The sequence below is a fragment of the Camarhynchus parvulus genome, chromosome 1, assembly GCF_901933205.1.
Source record: "Camarhynchus parvulus chromosome 1, STF_HiC, whole genome shotgun sequence".
Classification (NCBI taxonomy): Eukaryota; Metazoa; Chordata; class Aves; order Passeriformes; family Thraupidae; genus Camarhynchus; species Camarhynchus parvulus.
In genome coordinates, this window is record NC_044571.1 from 26,976,368 (window position 1) to 26,989,604 (window position 13,237).

The window sequence follows — 13,237 nt, forward strand, 5'->3', positions numbered from 1 at the left end:
AAAAAAACAACACAAACCAGTAAGTAGTTTTAACACGAATATGCACCTAAGTATGTAGCATACAGGAGCCAGTTCAGAGCATTCATGGGCTCTTTTTATTTCATAAAACTAAAGCTTACAGATTCTCAACTCATAACCATTCAGAGAGACAACCATGAAAAGTGTATTAATAAAACCGAACAGGCTTCCAGGCCTCTAAAATTTCTCGAACATAAAGTACAAAAAAAGATACCACATGTTACATTACAGTCTTGCTGCCTTACACACCATCATAAAAAGTGAACAAACACATTCAGTAACTTCAGGCACACCATAAAAAAGATACCAGTAAGTGCTCCAGTTTTCTGTACCATACAACTTTATTTCAGTCACATTTCAGTCACATCTTTCTAGGCAATGTATCCAAAATATTTGACTCAAGCATACCTTTAGACTGTAAATAAACTGAAATAGGGCATCAAGTCTTCCCTGCCTCAAAAAAAACCCATTAAGTTTTAGGTCATATTATAAGAAGTAACCATCTGGAATGTGACAAGTCATAATGTGAAATCAAAGTGCTTTATTCCCATAGCGCAGAGAGACATGAGTGGTTATCCAACCATTCTTTTGTATATCTCAAACACCAAAAGAGATATTTGCTCTGTTGCACCCCACCTTGCAAAGACCTTTGGATCATTATGGTGAAATTTCATTAACTGACAGCTAAACAGTATCAGTGGACCAGCAATTTCACTTTGATACTTCAAATAATGATATAAATGAGGCATCTTCTGATCATTTTTCCGTGTAACCCAACAGCTGTCTAAGACTTGGCATTTTTGTGCAATTCTTTGCTATTTGCATGTGAAGAGAGAAACACTTCACCCAACAGCCTGTATGAAAGAACCATAAACTCTCAAAGCAGAAAACAACTTTAATAAGGTTTGGACATCAGTAGTTGCGTGGAATACGTGCTCAATTCAGATGTGCCCGTACTGAAGAATACTCATGTTCTAAGTGTTCAGCCAGAAAACTTCCCTCCTACAGAAGTCTAAAAACCTATTTATCTTGCAGAGGAAAGTTTAAGACTTAGGCATCTAATTATCTTTTCTCTTACAACAGAATTAGCTCTACATCATAATATGTATGATTAATCTTCCCTGTTTCAGACACCCCACTGTACAGGTGTACAGATTAAACAGGGAGGACTGAGGGAAAATTTCTGGTCCCATCCCACAGACATAAAGAAAAAGCGCTTTGCAAGACTGATCTTATCCATTGCATTTGAGGCAACCAACCCAAAATGAAGGCACATGAAATCTATAACATTATAGCTTATAAATTGTAAACTAAAGCTGAACCTCTCTATAATTTCTAGTCTTTTTGCACAGAAGTAATGACCAGCACCTATGCAGAGGTTCTGTATTATTTTTAATGCAGCTTTTTCCAGAAATAGTTAAATGTCACTTGCATGCCTGTGCAAACACTGTCATTTATTAGGTCTTGACATGAAGTGCAGAAACTGGTTGTTTATCTGCATGGAAAGTCTGATGCCAATGCATCAGTAGCACTTCCTTCCCGTCGCTACAAGAAATATAAGTCACTAGCAACAGCCACAGAGGCTGTCATCTCAAAAGTGCACACGCCCAGCAGCAGTTTTCCTGTGAGGTGTTCTACAGCTTGTGGCATGCATTTAATCAGTGTTTCAAATTTGGATTTTAACATGTCAAAGCCTATCTACTTTTGGTTAGCTACAGGCCAGGCACACACATGCATCTTAAGGAAGCCAACTCGGAACGTGCTTTGACAGATGCTGCATTGAAACTGGCCATACTTTAACAACTAAACACACATGAGCTGCTACACTGAGCAGCATTCAGGATCCAGGGTCAGCTCAGTACTTCAGCTCTTAAGGAAAGCTGAATATGGATATAAATCTGCCTCCTAGATTTCACTGGAATTGCTACCTTTAAAGCAGAGAAACAAGATTCAAGGTTTCCGAAAGCTTTAGCAGACGGATAGGCTCGTCAATCAGATTAAGACTTACTAGGCTGTCAAACAACAGTTCAAAGCCCTGGCTATCACTTCTCTAGAAATATAGGTTTAAAAGAACTCAAACACCACTGCTACCACTTAACTAGAATATGTAATTATGCTGCTTCGTTCAGAATGATAAACAGGGATTGGGTTTTGGAGTTCTAGTTTTTCACCCTATGCATGAATTCACACACCTTCCTTTTTTTTTGTTTTTTTCCCCTTTTTTCTCTATTTCCACACAGTGTAAGTTGATGGGATTGGCACACGAACTACCAGCAAACACAGACCTGTAGCTGTTACATTACAGAACCATATTAGAGTTTCATGAAGATTTCATGCAATGGTGTCTGTGCTCTTTTATTCTAAGAGAATGACTTTCACAGGTAACACATACAACACGATTTTCTGAATTTAAATGCAGTGAGTTACACAAAGGACATTAACAAGAATTGACCAGACTTAATAACTGGAACTGCGCTAGGTCTGGCACTTGAGAATTCACAGTGATTAAAATAAAATTGCTTTGCTTAAGACAAAACATAAGATACCAAATATATATAAAAACTCTTTGCTTCTATTATCTTGCATTAGTATTCCAACAGCGATAAGCAAGTTCAGTAGTACCTCAGACAGCAAAGACTTCTGCACATGGTTAACTTTATTCATTGCTTGCAGTGCAATGGATTATTATTTTTTAAAGTAATGTATTCATGATGTCAAATCAAGCAATTTTCAATGCATAAAGTCAACACAGGCTCAACTCTTTGATGGATTGAAGCATGGATTCTGACAGGAAACCATTCTGTACCATCTCATTTTGTGCACCCAACTCCACACTGCGCCAGGTGGTATTGCTGTTAAAGAGAAACTTAAGGTATACTTGTATATTACTGAGGTGTTCTTCTCCCATAGCAAGTTGTTTGCTGATAGTTTATAGTAGCGGTTGATAGTGTAAGAGTAAAGCATTTGCACTTTCCTTTCCCCCACTCACTTCAATAATCCTAGTAGATCCACTAACACGGGTTTACAATCCCAAAGCCTGCTTTTAGAGAGAAAGAAGCACAGCTTTTAAACACCCCAGTGTTTCTCAACCCACCCACTGCCTCCCATTTCAGCTCTGAGGGCCCGGCTGGAGCAGCTGCTCCCAGGAGCTTGAGCTCCCTGAGCCCTGCTGGGCTCACTGACCACATCGAACTGGGAGCTAAAGTGAGATACTCAGGACCCTTCTGGCCAGAGTCCACGAGTGTAGACGAGCACCCACTCGTACCTGCCTCACCTTCTGTGCTACACCTGAGGGCACTTTGGTCCGTGCATCCACCTCCCAGACCTCCTGCTCCCCGGCCTTATCCAAACACATTGGACTTTGGCCTGAGCTTGAATGACGATTTCAGGGATTTCTCCTCATGCTCTTCCTCCTCAGCGTCACCACGAAAGGAGGGAGTGTTGTGGATGATCTGAGTCCTGAAGCGGATTTTATTAAGCCGAGGCTTCATCCGTCCGCTGCCAGAGGCTTTCCTGGTCATCTCCTTGCCTTTGCCCGGCACCGCTGCCCCATCCGTACCTTCAGCTTCCTCCCCAGCGCCGTGATGGTGGTGGGAGAGCCGGTAGTTCATGAGATTAGACGGCAACACCTTGGAGAGCCTCCAGCGCCCGCTCCCATTGCCAGCATTCCCTTCCTCCTCCTCCTCCTCCTCCAGGGCCCCCACAAGGTTCCGCATGTCCCCCGAGGTGCCATGCTGCAGGTACTGCGCGGCCTTGCGCCCGCTGTAGTCGCGGATGTCCACGTCGGCGTCGTAGGCTCCCACCAGCAGCTTAACGACCTCGGCGTGGCCGTGCATGGCGGCGATGTGCAGCGCCGTGTGCCCGCCGCTCGTGCGGGCGTTGATGTCCACGGGCAGCCCGTGCCGCTGGGCGAAGTTGACCAGCGTGGCCAGCAGCTCCTGCCGCCCGTGCTTGGCGGCCCAGTGCAGCACTGTGAAGCCGGTGATAAAGTCCCGCTTGCAGAGCAGCGCCGGCTCACAGCTCAGCAGCCCCTCCAGGCTCTCCCACCGCCCGTCCGAGGCCGAGAGCATCCAGGCGTGCTCCAGGGGGTCCAGTGCCACAGAGCCGGTCGTGCTCCCCTCTTCCTCGGCGGAGGACGAGGCCACCGAGGCGCTGTCCGAGTCGCGGCCGCGGCCCCCGCCAGGGAGGGCGCCGCGCTTCAGCTGGGGGGAGCTGCCCCGCGCCGCCTCCCGCAGGCTCCGCCGGCCGCCGCCCTGCGCCGCCGCCCCCGGGCGCTCCCTCCGCCGCCCCCGCCTCGCCCGTCGCCGGGGGCCGCCCCGGGCCCGTCGCTATCGCGGTCTCCTCGCCGCCGCCGCCTTCGCCGCGCCCGGGCGGTGGCCCCCGCCGGGAGCCCCTCCGCTGGCCTCCAGCCACCGCCGGGCTCGGCCGGGGCGGCTCGCCCCGCTGCCCCGGGGGCTGCGGGTGGCTGCCGGCATCCTCGCCTGTTGCCGGCGGCGTCTCCTCAGCGCCTGCCCGTGGGGAGGGCGGCGGGCTCGGCTGCTTCGCGCTGTTCTCCGCCGCCGGCTCCTGCTCCCCGGGGGTCAGGGGGGCGGCGGCGGGGGGCTCGGGGGCGCAGTACCGGCGGCGGAGGTGCACGTACTTGACGCCGGTGCCGGGCTCCTGGCGCACGGTGGCCACTGCGTTGACCAGCTCCTTGAAGCGATGCCGGGCGGCGGCGCGGCGGGAGGGCTCCGCGGGGTTCAGCCAGTCCCGGAAATGCTCCAGCAGCTCCGCGTTGCGCGCCCGCCCGCCCCGCGCCGCCAGGAACCGCACCACTGACTCCTGCTGCAGCTCCGCCGGCTCCGCCATCGCCGCCGCTACCCCATCGCGCCGCCGCCGCCGCTCCTCCTGCTGCTACTGCCGCGGCTGGTGATGGTGGTGGCAGTGGTGGTGCGGGCGCGGCAGAGCCGCCGCTGCCCGAGCCCCTCCTCCCGGCAGCAGCATGCCCGGCAATCTCTGCCGCGGCGGCGGCACCGCGCCGCCCTCCGGCCGGGAGGCGCCCGCCAGCAGTGCCCGCCCCGGCGGCGGAGCCCCGGCCGCATCCCCTCCCCGCGCTCCTCCCCGCCGCGTGGTTCTCCCCTTCGGCGGCAGTTTTGGCCGCGTCCTTCTCTCCCTACTCTCCTCCCTCCTTCGCTGTCTCTCTGGCGGGGCTATGGCCGCTTCCGATGCCGACGAGCCTCTGGTAAGTCCCCTCCGCGGTACGGGGAGCGGCGGGTGAGCAGCCCCTGTGGCGGGGGTGAGCCCGGCGGGGCTGAGGGGACGGAGGGCCCGGCAGCGCCGGTACCCGGAGGGAAAGGAGGGTGGCGGTCGCACCGTGCGAAGGAGGAGGTGGAAGTGCTGCCCTCGGTGCGGGGCACCGGGCGCTGGTGAGGGCCGCGTCAGGGTGCAGGTCTGGTTAGCGTGAGAGATGAAGGCTCCTTCCTCTCTCACGCCGTCTAGTTCCCAGAGCTGCCAGGCTTTTAGAACACTTGTTGTTAAAGGAACTTGTGTTCAGGTGTCACTCTTCCCAGCGCTCCTGTGGCGTCTCGCGTATTTCAGGTAATAAGCCGAATCTCGTCTGTTGACGAGTTACTTCTGTGTAATGGCAAAGCTGTCAGCTTTATGTTCTGAGGACATTGAGCGCATCCACACGACCGTGCTGGAGCGTAGTTCCCATGCCTGTCGGTAGTAGTGGAAAACTCGGGGCTCAGGAGGAGTCAGGTCTGGGGTGCCCATGGGCACGTTCATGGGGGATGTCCACGGGCGCCTCATCCTTCCCGGCACCCCGGCGGGGCTGCCGGGACCCTCACCCCCTGCAGAATCACACACTGGGTATGGTTTTCTTCGAGTTTTGGAGGGCAAATCTCTGTGACATCTGTAAATCCAGTAGCAAGCTAGTTTCTTGCTTAGACTGCTAGTCTCGTTTTGCAGAGGTTTACGCAGAGTGATGCATGTAGTTTGAGATTTAGCTTTTTGGTAAGGGATGGTGTTAGGCAGTTTTGGTCAAAAATATGTGGTAAATTTAAAAGATTACTATTTTTAAAAGTTTTTTTCTGAAAGAAATAATAATTTTTAAATGTTACACAGTCTCAGGCTATGGTTTTTTTCATGCTGTTTTTGATGGGCAGGACAACTTTATATAAACCAAAATATTTGATTAAATCATAGAATCTTGGAATGGTTTGGGTTGGAAGTGATCTCAAAAAGATTGGTTCCAGCCCTCTTGCTCTGGGCAGGGACAATTTTCACTAGACCATGTCCCTCAGAGCCCCATCCAATTTAACGAATCTGGAGAAATCTAGACACATTAGTTATCACACCAACCTTTAAAAATGGGGTTGAGGGAAGGAATGAGGTGTGAGTTGGGTGATATTTAGGTGATATCAATTAGGTGATCAACTAGGTGATGTTTTTTTTCTTTTAGAAGTAGTAAGAAGGCGGATATCGTGTGGTCAGTCTTGTGGACTTTGTCTCTCTGCTATTGTCTAACAAATAAGCAGAGGAATTGACACCCGATGTCCGTGGAAAATTTCAGAGCGAAAAACGTGGCTACTGCTTTTCTATTAAGACAATGCTTCAGTTGCTGTCAGGTGGAATAGGTTTACACAGTGATCCTTGTGTAAGGAGGAGAGGTGGTGTCCTGAATGAGTGCTCGCTGCTTGGTAGGCAGCAGCAATTTACACACTGAGACAAGCTACTTCTATTTCTTTATTCTAGTTTGTGCAAAGTGGGGTGCTAGGTTATCACCACAAAATGCTAGCTGCCCAGTCATCAAAACTACATTTATGGATTTTAGCAAACAAGGAAATCAAGGGTCACGGGCTATTAGTTGCATAGTTTTCTTAATTAGTGTTCTCCCTTCTGTTGGCTAGTGATTCTCTCGTTTGTCATGCTAATTTTAAGTTCACATTCGCGGCTTTTCTCTTCTTTTGGGTTGGTGGGTTTCTTGAGTTGGTGGTCTGTGAGTCGGTGGTCACAATCTCGTCCTGCTACAATTTCCTTGGAGCTGAGTCAGTTGATTTCAGCATAGTTGCTGAATTGGCTTTGTTAGTTTCTTCCTTATATTGGATGTTCTGCCAAATGTCCTTGTGGCTTGTAAATTTTGCATTTTTTGTGTCCACTCATTAGCACATCCTTGTCCCCAGGCTTTGTTAACCTCCTCCAGGTCTGAGATCATCGAGGCATGTCAAGCCCTAAGCCTTAACAAGGCAATTCTGCTGACAAAATGATTTATTTTTCTAACATCTGGACATCAGAAGGAAATAAATTTATTCCTGTGAGGGTTTTTTTGTTTGGACAGTTACAAATGGCAGTGCAGAGGTTGGGATTTAGGCTGATGACATGAATGTGAAAGACTTCCCTTCTGCAGTCACGCTGAGCCTCTTGCACTGGCTTTTGGTGTGGAGGCTGAGTGGTTTGTGTTAGAGGAATTGTCTTATCCTAGTGGCAATAGAGGTGCTTTGAGATCAGACTGAGTACCTGGAGTTCTTAGATGTGCTGCAGCCACTCTGTCTCAGATGCACTTGTCTTTAAATGGACAGGAAACTGACAGTTCTCAGTGTTTCTCAGCTCTTTTTAACAGTAATTTTCCTCTGGTAGACTGCCTTGAGAAATTTTGTTTTCTGATGTGCTTTGAATGTACTTTTTTTAATAGCCCAAAGATGTCATATTTTCTCTAAACTGTCCACTTTGCATATGCATTTTCCCTCATCTTAGTCTAAAATAGAATTATCTAATTAGAGGAATCTAAAATGAGAGTTGGTGCAGTGCAATCTGTAAGCCCATACAAGGAAGTCCTGTTCAAGAAGAAGATGAGTATATGCTGTGAGGAATATCCATATCCTTCTAGCTACAAGAATTCTGAGACTTGTTATGCATACTTATTAGAAAAGGTGTTGCTTTAACGGGCTTTTAAGTGTTCAATTAAAAAATTTCCTACTGTTGACCGTGTGCATGTTCACAGGAAACAGCAATGGTTTCCAATTCCATGTAGATTGGAAATCTAAGAGAAAGAATAGCATGGAGCTGTCACCATTTCTACTTTTGATACGTAGTGTTTGTTTAAAAATACAGTTCATTTGTGTGGATCAAGATATTTCCTTTTAACCTTATGTATTTTAGTGTGTTCACTGCCTTGATGTCTTGGTTCTAGATTGCTAGCTGATGTTTGAAAAGGAATGTACACCTTTCGATATTTCTAATGAAATAGATACAATGCTGTCTCAGAGTTCTGGTGCATATAATGAGTGCAGATAATTTTTTAGTTGACATTAATAGCAATTTCAGTTCCAGCTCCTCAGAATGAATTCCATTTGGTAATGGATACCTTCCTCTGATTATGCTTTCTATTTTGAATTCTGATGCTTAGATTTTTTTAATACGTTTTCCTATTTTCTAAGAGCAAACCAACTGTGATCTATTTTCTCCCTACAGTTTTCAGTTTACCTTTTCAGTTGGAGTTGTCTACTTTATTTCATTCATGTTTCATAAGGTTTTTTCCCTTTTTTTTTTTTTTTTTTAAGCCTTCAAATTGTTCTGTAAAGTAAATTTAAATTTTTCCTCAAATCATGGACGAAAGCTCATTTGACAGGTCTTTTTTTTCAGACTTTGACTTTTCTTCTTCATTGCATGTGAAATCATAAGGAATGAGTTTTAGTTTTCTAGTAGAATTTTTATTGCCATTGTTAACTGATATTTTAAAATTATTTTTTTCTAGCAAAATGTTGGCTGTCGAACTTTGTCCTTGTCTGCACATGTTGGATTTGATAGCTTACCTGACCAACTGATCAGGAAATCCATCAAGCATGGCTTCTGCTTCAACATTCTTTGCATTGGTGAGTAGTATCTGGGTGCCTAAAGGCTTTAGTGGCATACCCATCTTAGGAAGTGACTGAAATTTAAATCCAGTTGTGGTGTTAAACAGTTTCTTTAATGTCAAGCATGAACTGTAATTCCACCCCTTGTCCCAGCTTTGTTTATTTGGGATTGTATGTAGCATTTTTGTAAGCAATGTCAAGAACCAAAAAATGTTGAAAATGAATGCCAGTCATTTATTCATTTATAAGCAGCCTTTTGATTTTTTTGAGTAAAAAGGGCTTACACCTGTAACAAAGAGCTTCAGATTAAAAAAATTTTAAAATTCCAAGGTGGTATTACTGAATTGTTTCTATACTTATCAAATGTTTTGCTCTAATATTTTACCCTTATTCTTAAAAGGCATTTGTTGAATCTCTGGTTTCAAAGCTAGCTACTTAACTTTTAAAAATATGTAGGAAATTAATTCAGACTTTTAAAGAAACCAAAGTGTCATGACACTGTTCTGCTCATTACTCATTAACCGATAATTTACCCTTATATGTAGGATGAAAAAATAATGAAAACATATTTAGTTTTCACTAAAAGAATGCACAAATGCACAGTTTTGCTCGGAGAAATCAGTTGAGTTTTTGTGTACACTTTCTGAGATTATTATATATTTATTTGATGTGAAAAATGTCTTCTCCAACCCTTCTGTTTAACTTTAGGGGAAACTGGAATTGGGAAATCAGCCTTGGTCAGCAGTTTGTTTAACACTGATTTTGAGGACTCTCCATCAACACATTTTCTGTCAAGTGTGCGACTTAGAGCCCAGACTTTTGAACTCCAGGAAAGTAATGTTCTTTTGAAGCTGACAGTTGTAAAAACAGTGGGGTTTGGTGACCAGATGAACAAAGCAGATAGGTAAGTGCCCTCTTGTCACTGTTATGCTGAAGTTTTGGTCTTAAGTGCAAGCTGATTTTTCTTTGGGCTTCTGTAGAAAGTGGTTGTCTTACATGTATTCCAAGTGGATGGTTAACTGTTTTCCCTGTGTGCCAAAGTAAACGTATTGTTCTTCTCATGTAAGAAATTATTTTATAATTTTGATGAACTCTGCCCTTTTCTTTATGAAATCTTTTCTTTCTTAATCTTTTATAAATGTGTGTACATGCAGTAGTTTCCTTTGGGGTGGAGAAAAGCAGGGAGTTCAATGGGTGGGTTTTTAAACAACCGAGCAGATTATAAAGTACTGTAGTTTATATAGATTAGATCTACACGGTTTTTAACAATTTCATTGTAACTTGTTGAAGACCTTAAACTGGAAGTTTAATCATGTGAATTACCGAAGGCCTTTGTTTTTTGTGTCAGTCAGCTTAGTCAGAAGATGTAGAAGCAGCCCACTGGTTTTTCAGAACTTTTTTTGAGTCTCTGCTTTCGTGAATTTTTTACAGGACTGAACTGTCTCAGCAGATTTTGTTTCTTTCAAGGTAACCGTAAAGGATTTATGTGATCTGAGTACCTAAATGGTGGTACTCATATAATAAAAGGTTAGAGAGTCACGTTAAGATTATCATGACAGCTGTAGTTTATGATATGACTGGATAATAGCTGCTGCTGGTGAATTGGGTGAAGGAGATGGAAGTAGATGCTAGTATAGCTGTTAGAGGTTTTGATGTGTGGTACAGGAGGGACCTTCTTGTTCTTTTGATTTTGTGTGTAACACCTGCTTCTGGATTTCAATAGCATTTGATCTGGTTTGTAAAATTTGTGTGGCAGAAGAAATGTAAGGGTGCACTGTTTCTACATCTAGCAAAACTTTCTTTTTGAAAGCACATTAGAATCTGGTTTTAGGTAGGATAAAGTATACTTAAAAGTGTACTTACTATAAATCAGATTTTTATTCTCTAACATTTCTCATTTTAATTTTTGGCTATTGTTTAAGAGCCCTCTTGTGTACAGTACTTCAGAAGATAAAAGTTCATCCTGTTTCTTGGTACTATTAGTTGCATATTCTTTCTTTTCTTGTATTGTACCTAAGAGGTGGTTGTATCTTCCTTATATTTAAGAGTTCTGCATTTGCACAGCTTAATTGCAAAAATTTAAAAACATCACTTGGGAAGTTTGGTTATAATCATAATTAACTTTATATCACTTTTTTCACTAATGGTAGCTAGGAAACATTTTGTTTGTATTAGATGCACAATTCTTTTTTGAGTAGTTTTTCAGAAATTAGGATTACTCTGTACACATAATTTTCTGCCCTACTTGAGCAGCCTTTTGACATGTAAAGCAAAAATCTGCAGAACAATACAAGAGAATTCCCTTCTTAGTTTGTCTCTCTTTAGGAGTAGCTAATATCTGGTTGTTAAATTTTATTTCCTACAGCTATCAGCCAATAGTGGATTATGTAGATGCACAATTTGAAGCCTATCTCGAGGAAGAACTGAAAGTTATACGTTCTTTATTTAGCTACCATGATACTCGCATCCATGTCTGCCTCTATTTCATTTCACCTACAGGCCGTTCTCTAAAAACCATAGATTTGTTAACTATGAGAAGCCTAGACAGTAAGGTAAGACTTGGAAACAGTTCCAAGAATTTGTCTTACTTTCTAAAGCATCTTGTAGCTTTTAGGTCCACTACCATGTTTCAGTTCTATATCGATGTATTTGGTTTTGTAATGTTTTTTTGGTACTGATATACTTTAAGTTCCAAATAAATGGGCTCTGCAAGTAGCTTGCAGTTCATCAATTGTTTATTTACAAATCAAAAAGAGAGAGATATATGTTGTTAAGAACATTGAAAAAAGAAGCACAACGAAGTAAAAAAAAATACTAAGAAAGTAGAACCACACCAACTTTACTTTTATTAAACCCTAAGCATTGTAGTGACATTGGATAGGGTACCTTCTATAAGTACTTTACTATTTCTAATTAAACTTGTTTCTAGTTTTGGGACTGCTGGAAAGTTGGCACCAAAAAAGCTCTGCAACACTGAAGATCTTCGTTTTAGATAACTGAAGAGGCATGAAGAGCCATGAGCAGAACACTGCCAACATGGCTTTTTCTGTGAAAGGCTGCAGTAGTGTTTTAACATACTGATTTGTTTAGAAAGCTTTGAAATAGCAGCTTCTAGTGAAATTACTTGCATTTTCTGTATCCTTAACTTTCTTCCTGTAATGAGGCTGTGTGAAGCTAAATGTTTAACCTATTTTAAGAAGCCTTGTATTATTTGGATTTAATTTGTTGAAATTAAAATTTGTTGAAAATTTTGAAAACTTAAATGCATTTGCTGTGCCTTTCGCCTTTTTCTTTGTGTTTACTAGAGCCCCTCCCACTAAATTTTCTACCTGCATTTTCTTGTTTCAGAGAAGTTTTTCCAAGATAGCAAGAATTAAATCATCTGTCTAGTCCACATTTGTGTTTGATAAGCCCATTTGGGATTTTTGTTACTTTGTTTGTGGATGTATTTTGCATTCTGAACTTCTCAATAGCAAGCAAGGGAAGGTATGGTGGTACAAAGGTAGGGGAGAGAACATTTCTGTGTGCTGTGTTGTTGGTTTCTAGGTTGTGCCTGCTCTTTACTGAACTTTCTTTCAAACAGTGTTTCTTTCGAAAGAAAAGGATATAGATCTTCGAATTCCAGCATCCTAAGAAAATACTTCCATTAGGATAAACCAAAAGTAATTCTGCCTTGAGGAATTTTGGCTTCTAGCCACCTACTGCAAAAAATTTTAATTCTGCTTTGGCACAGAGAGAGCATAAACCACACGTAACTCTGTTGTTTTATCCCTTTGCAATGGAATGGATTCTTTCTGATCTTACTACAGAAATATCCATGTACACACAGAAAGAGTTATGTGCTTTAACTGTAGTTTTGTTTCCATCTTGTTGTGGAGCATGTTTGTGGTGCTTTTAGTACTGCATTCTCCTAGTGGCAGTTAAGAACTTGGAATTTCCCAGGATGTGGGAGTCCCTGGGTATATTCACTGAGTACAGGATTCCACAAAGAGAAGATGGTATAGCCACATGCATCCATCAAATGTGTAAATCTATGTGGAAAGCTGTCTTGAGTTTCTTCCTAAATCCACTGCAGTGTACACTGTGTACTTTTGTTACAGTCTGCTGCTACAAAACAATAGCAGATTACACAGCTCAGAGGTACAGAGGGTTCTTGGGATAGATCAGGTTCATCCTGTACTCTGCAGTCCTTGAAGAAAAAAACAGAGTATCTATGGTCAGTTTATTTTTCTCTGTTATGGATTGGATGCCTAGCTAAGAATTTGGACTCTGGCATTTAGACTCTGGAAAATCCTATAGTTTTGCTTAGGATGGCATCACTACAGAACAGCCAGGTTTCATTCACAGACAAAGGGATCTTTTCCTGTGCTCTTTCTTCCTGGAAA

The 13,237-nt window shown here is 43.6% G+C and overlaps 2 protein-coding genes across 2 annotated transcripts in view; one reads left to right on the plus strand and one right to left on the minus strand.

Annotated features, from left to right (window-relative positions):
- Window positions 1–5,028, minus strand: SOWAHC (sosondowah ankyrin repeat domain family member C). The gene is given in 2 exon segments (XM_030950961.1): window positions 1–4,289; window positions 4,291–5,028. Coding segments are annotated over 2 exon segments (1,506 nt in total). The 5' UTR covers window positions 4,867–5,028; the 3' UTR covers window positions 1–3,359.
- Window positions 5,000–13,237, plus strand: part of SEPTIN10 (septin 10) — a 23,215-nt gene continuing 14,977 nt past the window's right edge. The window contains exons 1-4 of the mRNA XM_030950973.1: window positions 5,000–5,239; window positions 8,753–8,870; window positions 9,561–9,756; window positions 11,218–11,404. Of these exons, the coding sequence (XP_030806833.1) occupies window positions 5,000–5,239; window positions 8,753–8,870; window positions 9,561–9,756; window positions 11,218–11,404 (741 nt within the window). The remainder of the gene's footprint in view (window positions 5,240–8,752; window positions 8,871–9,560; window positions 9,757–11,217; window positions 11,405–13,237) is intronic.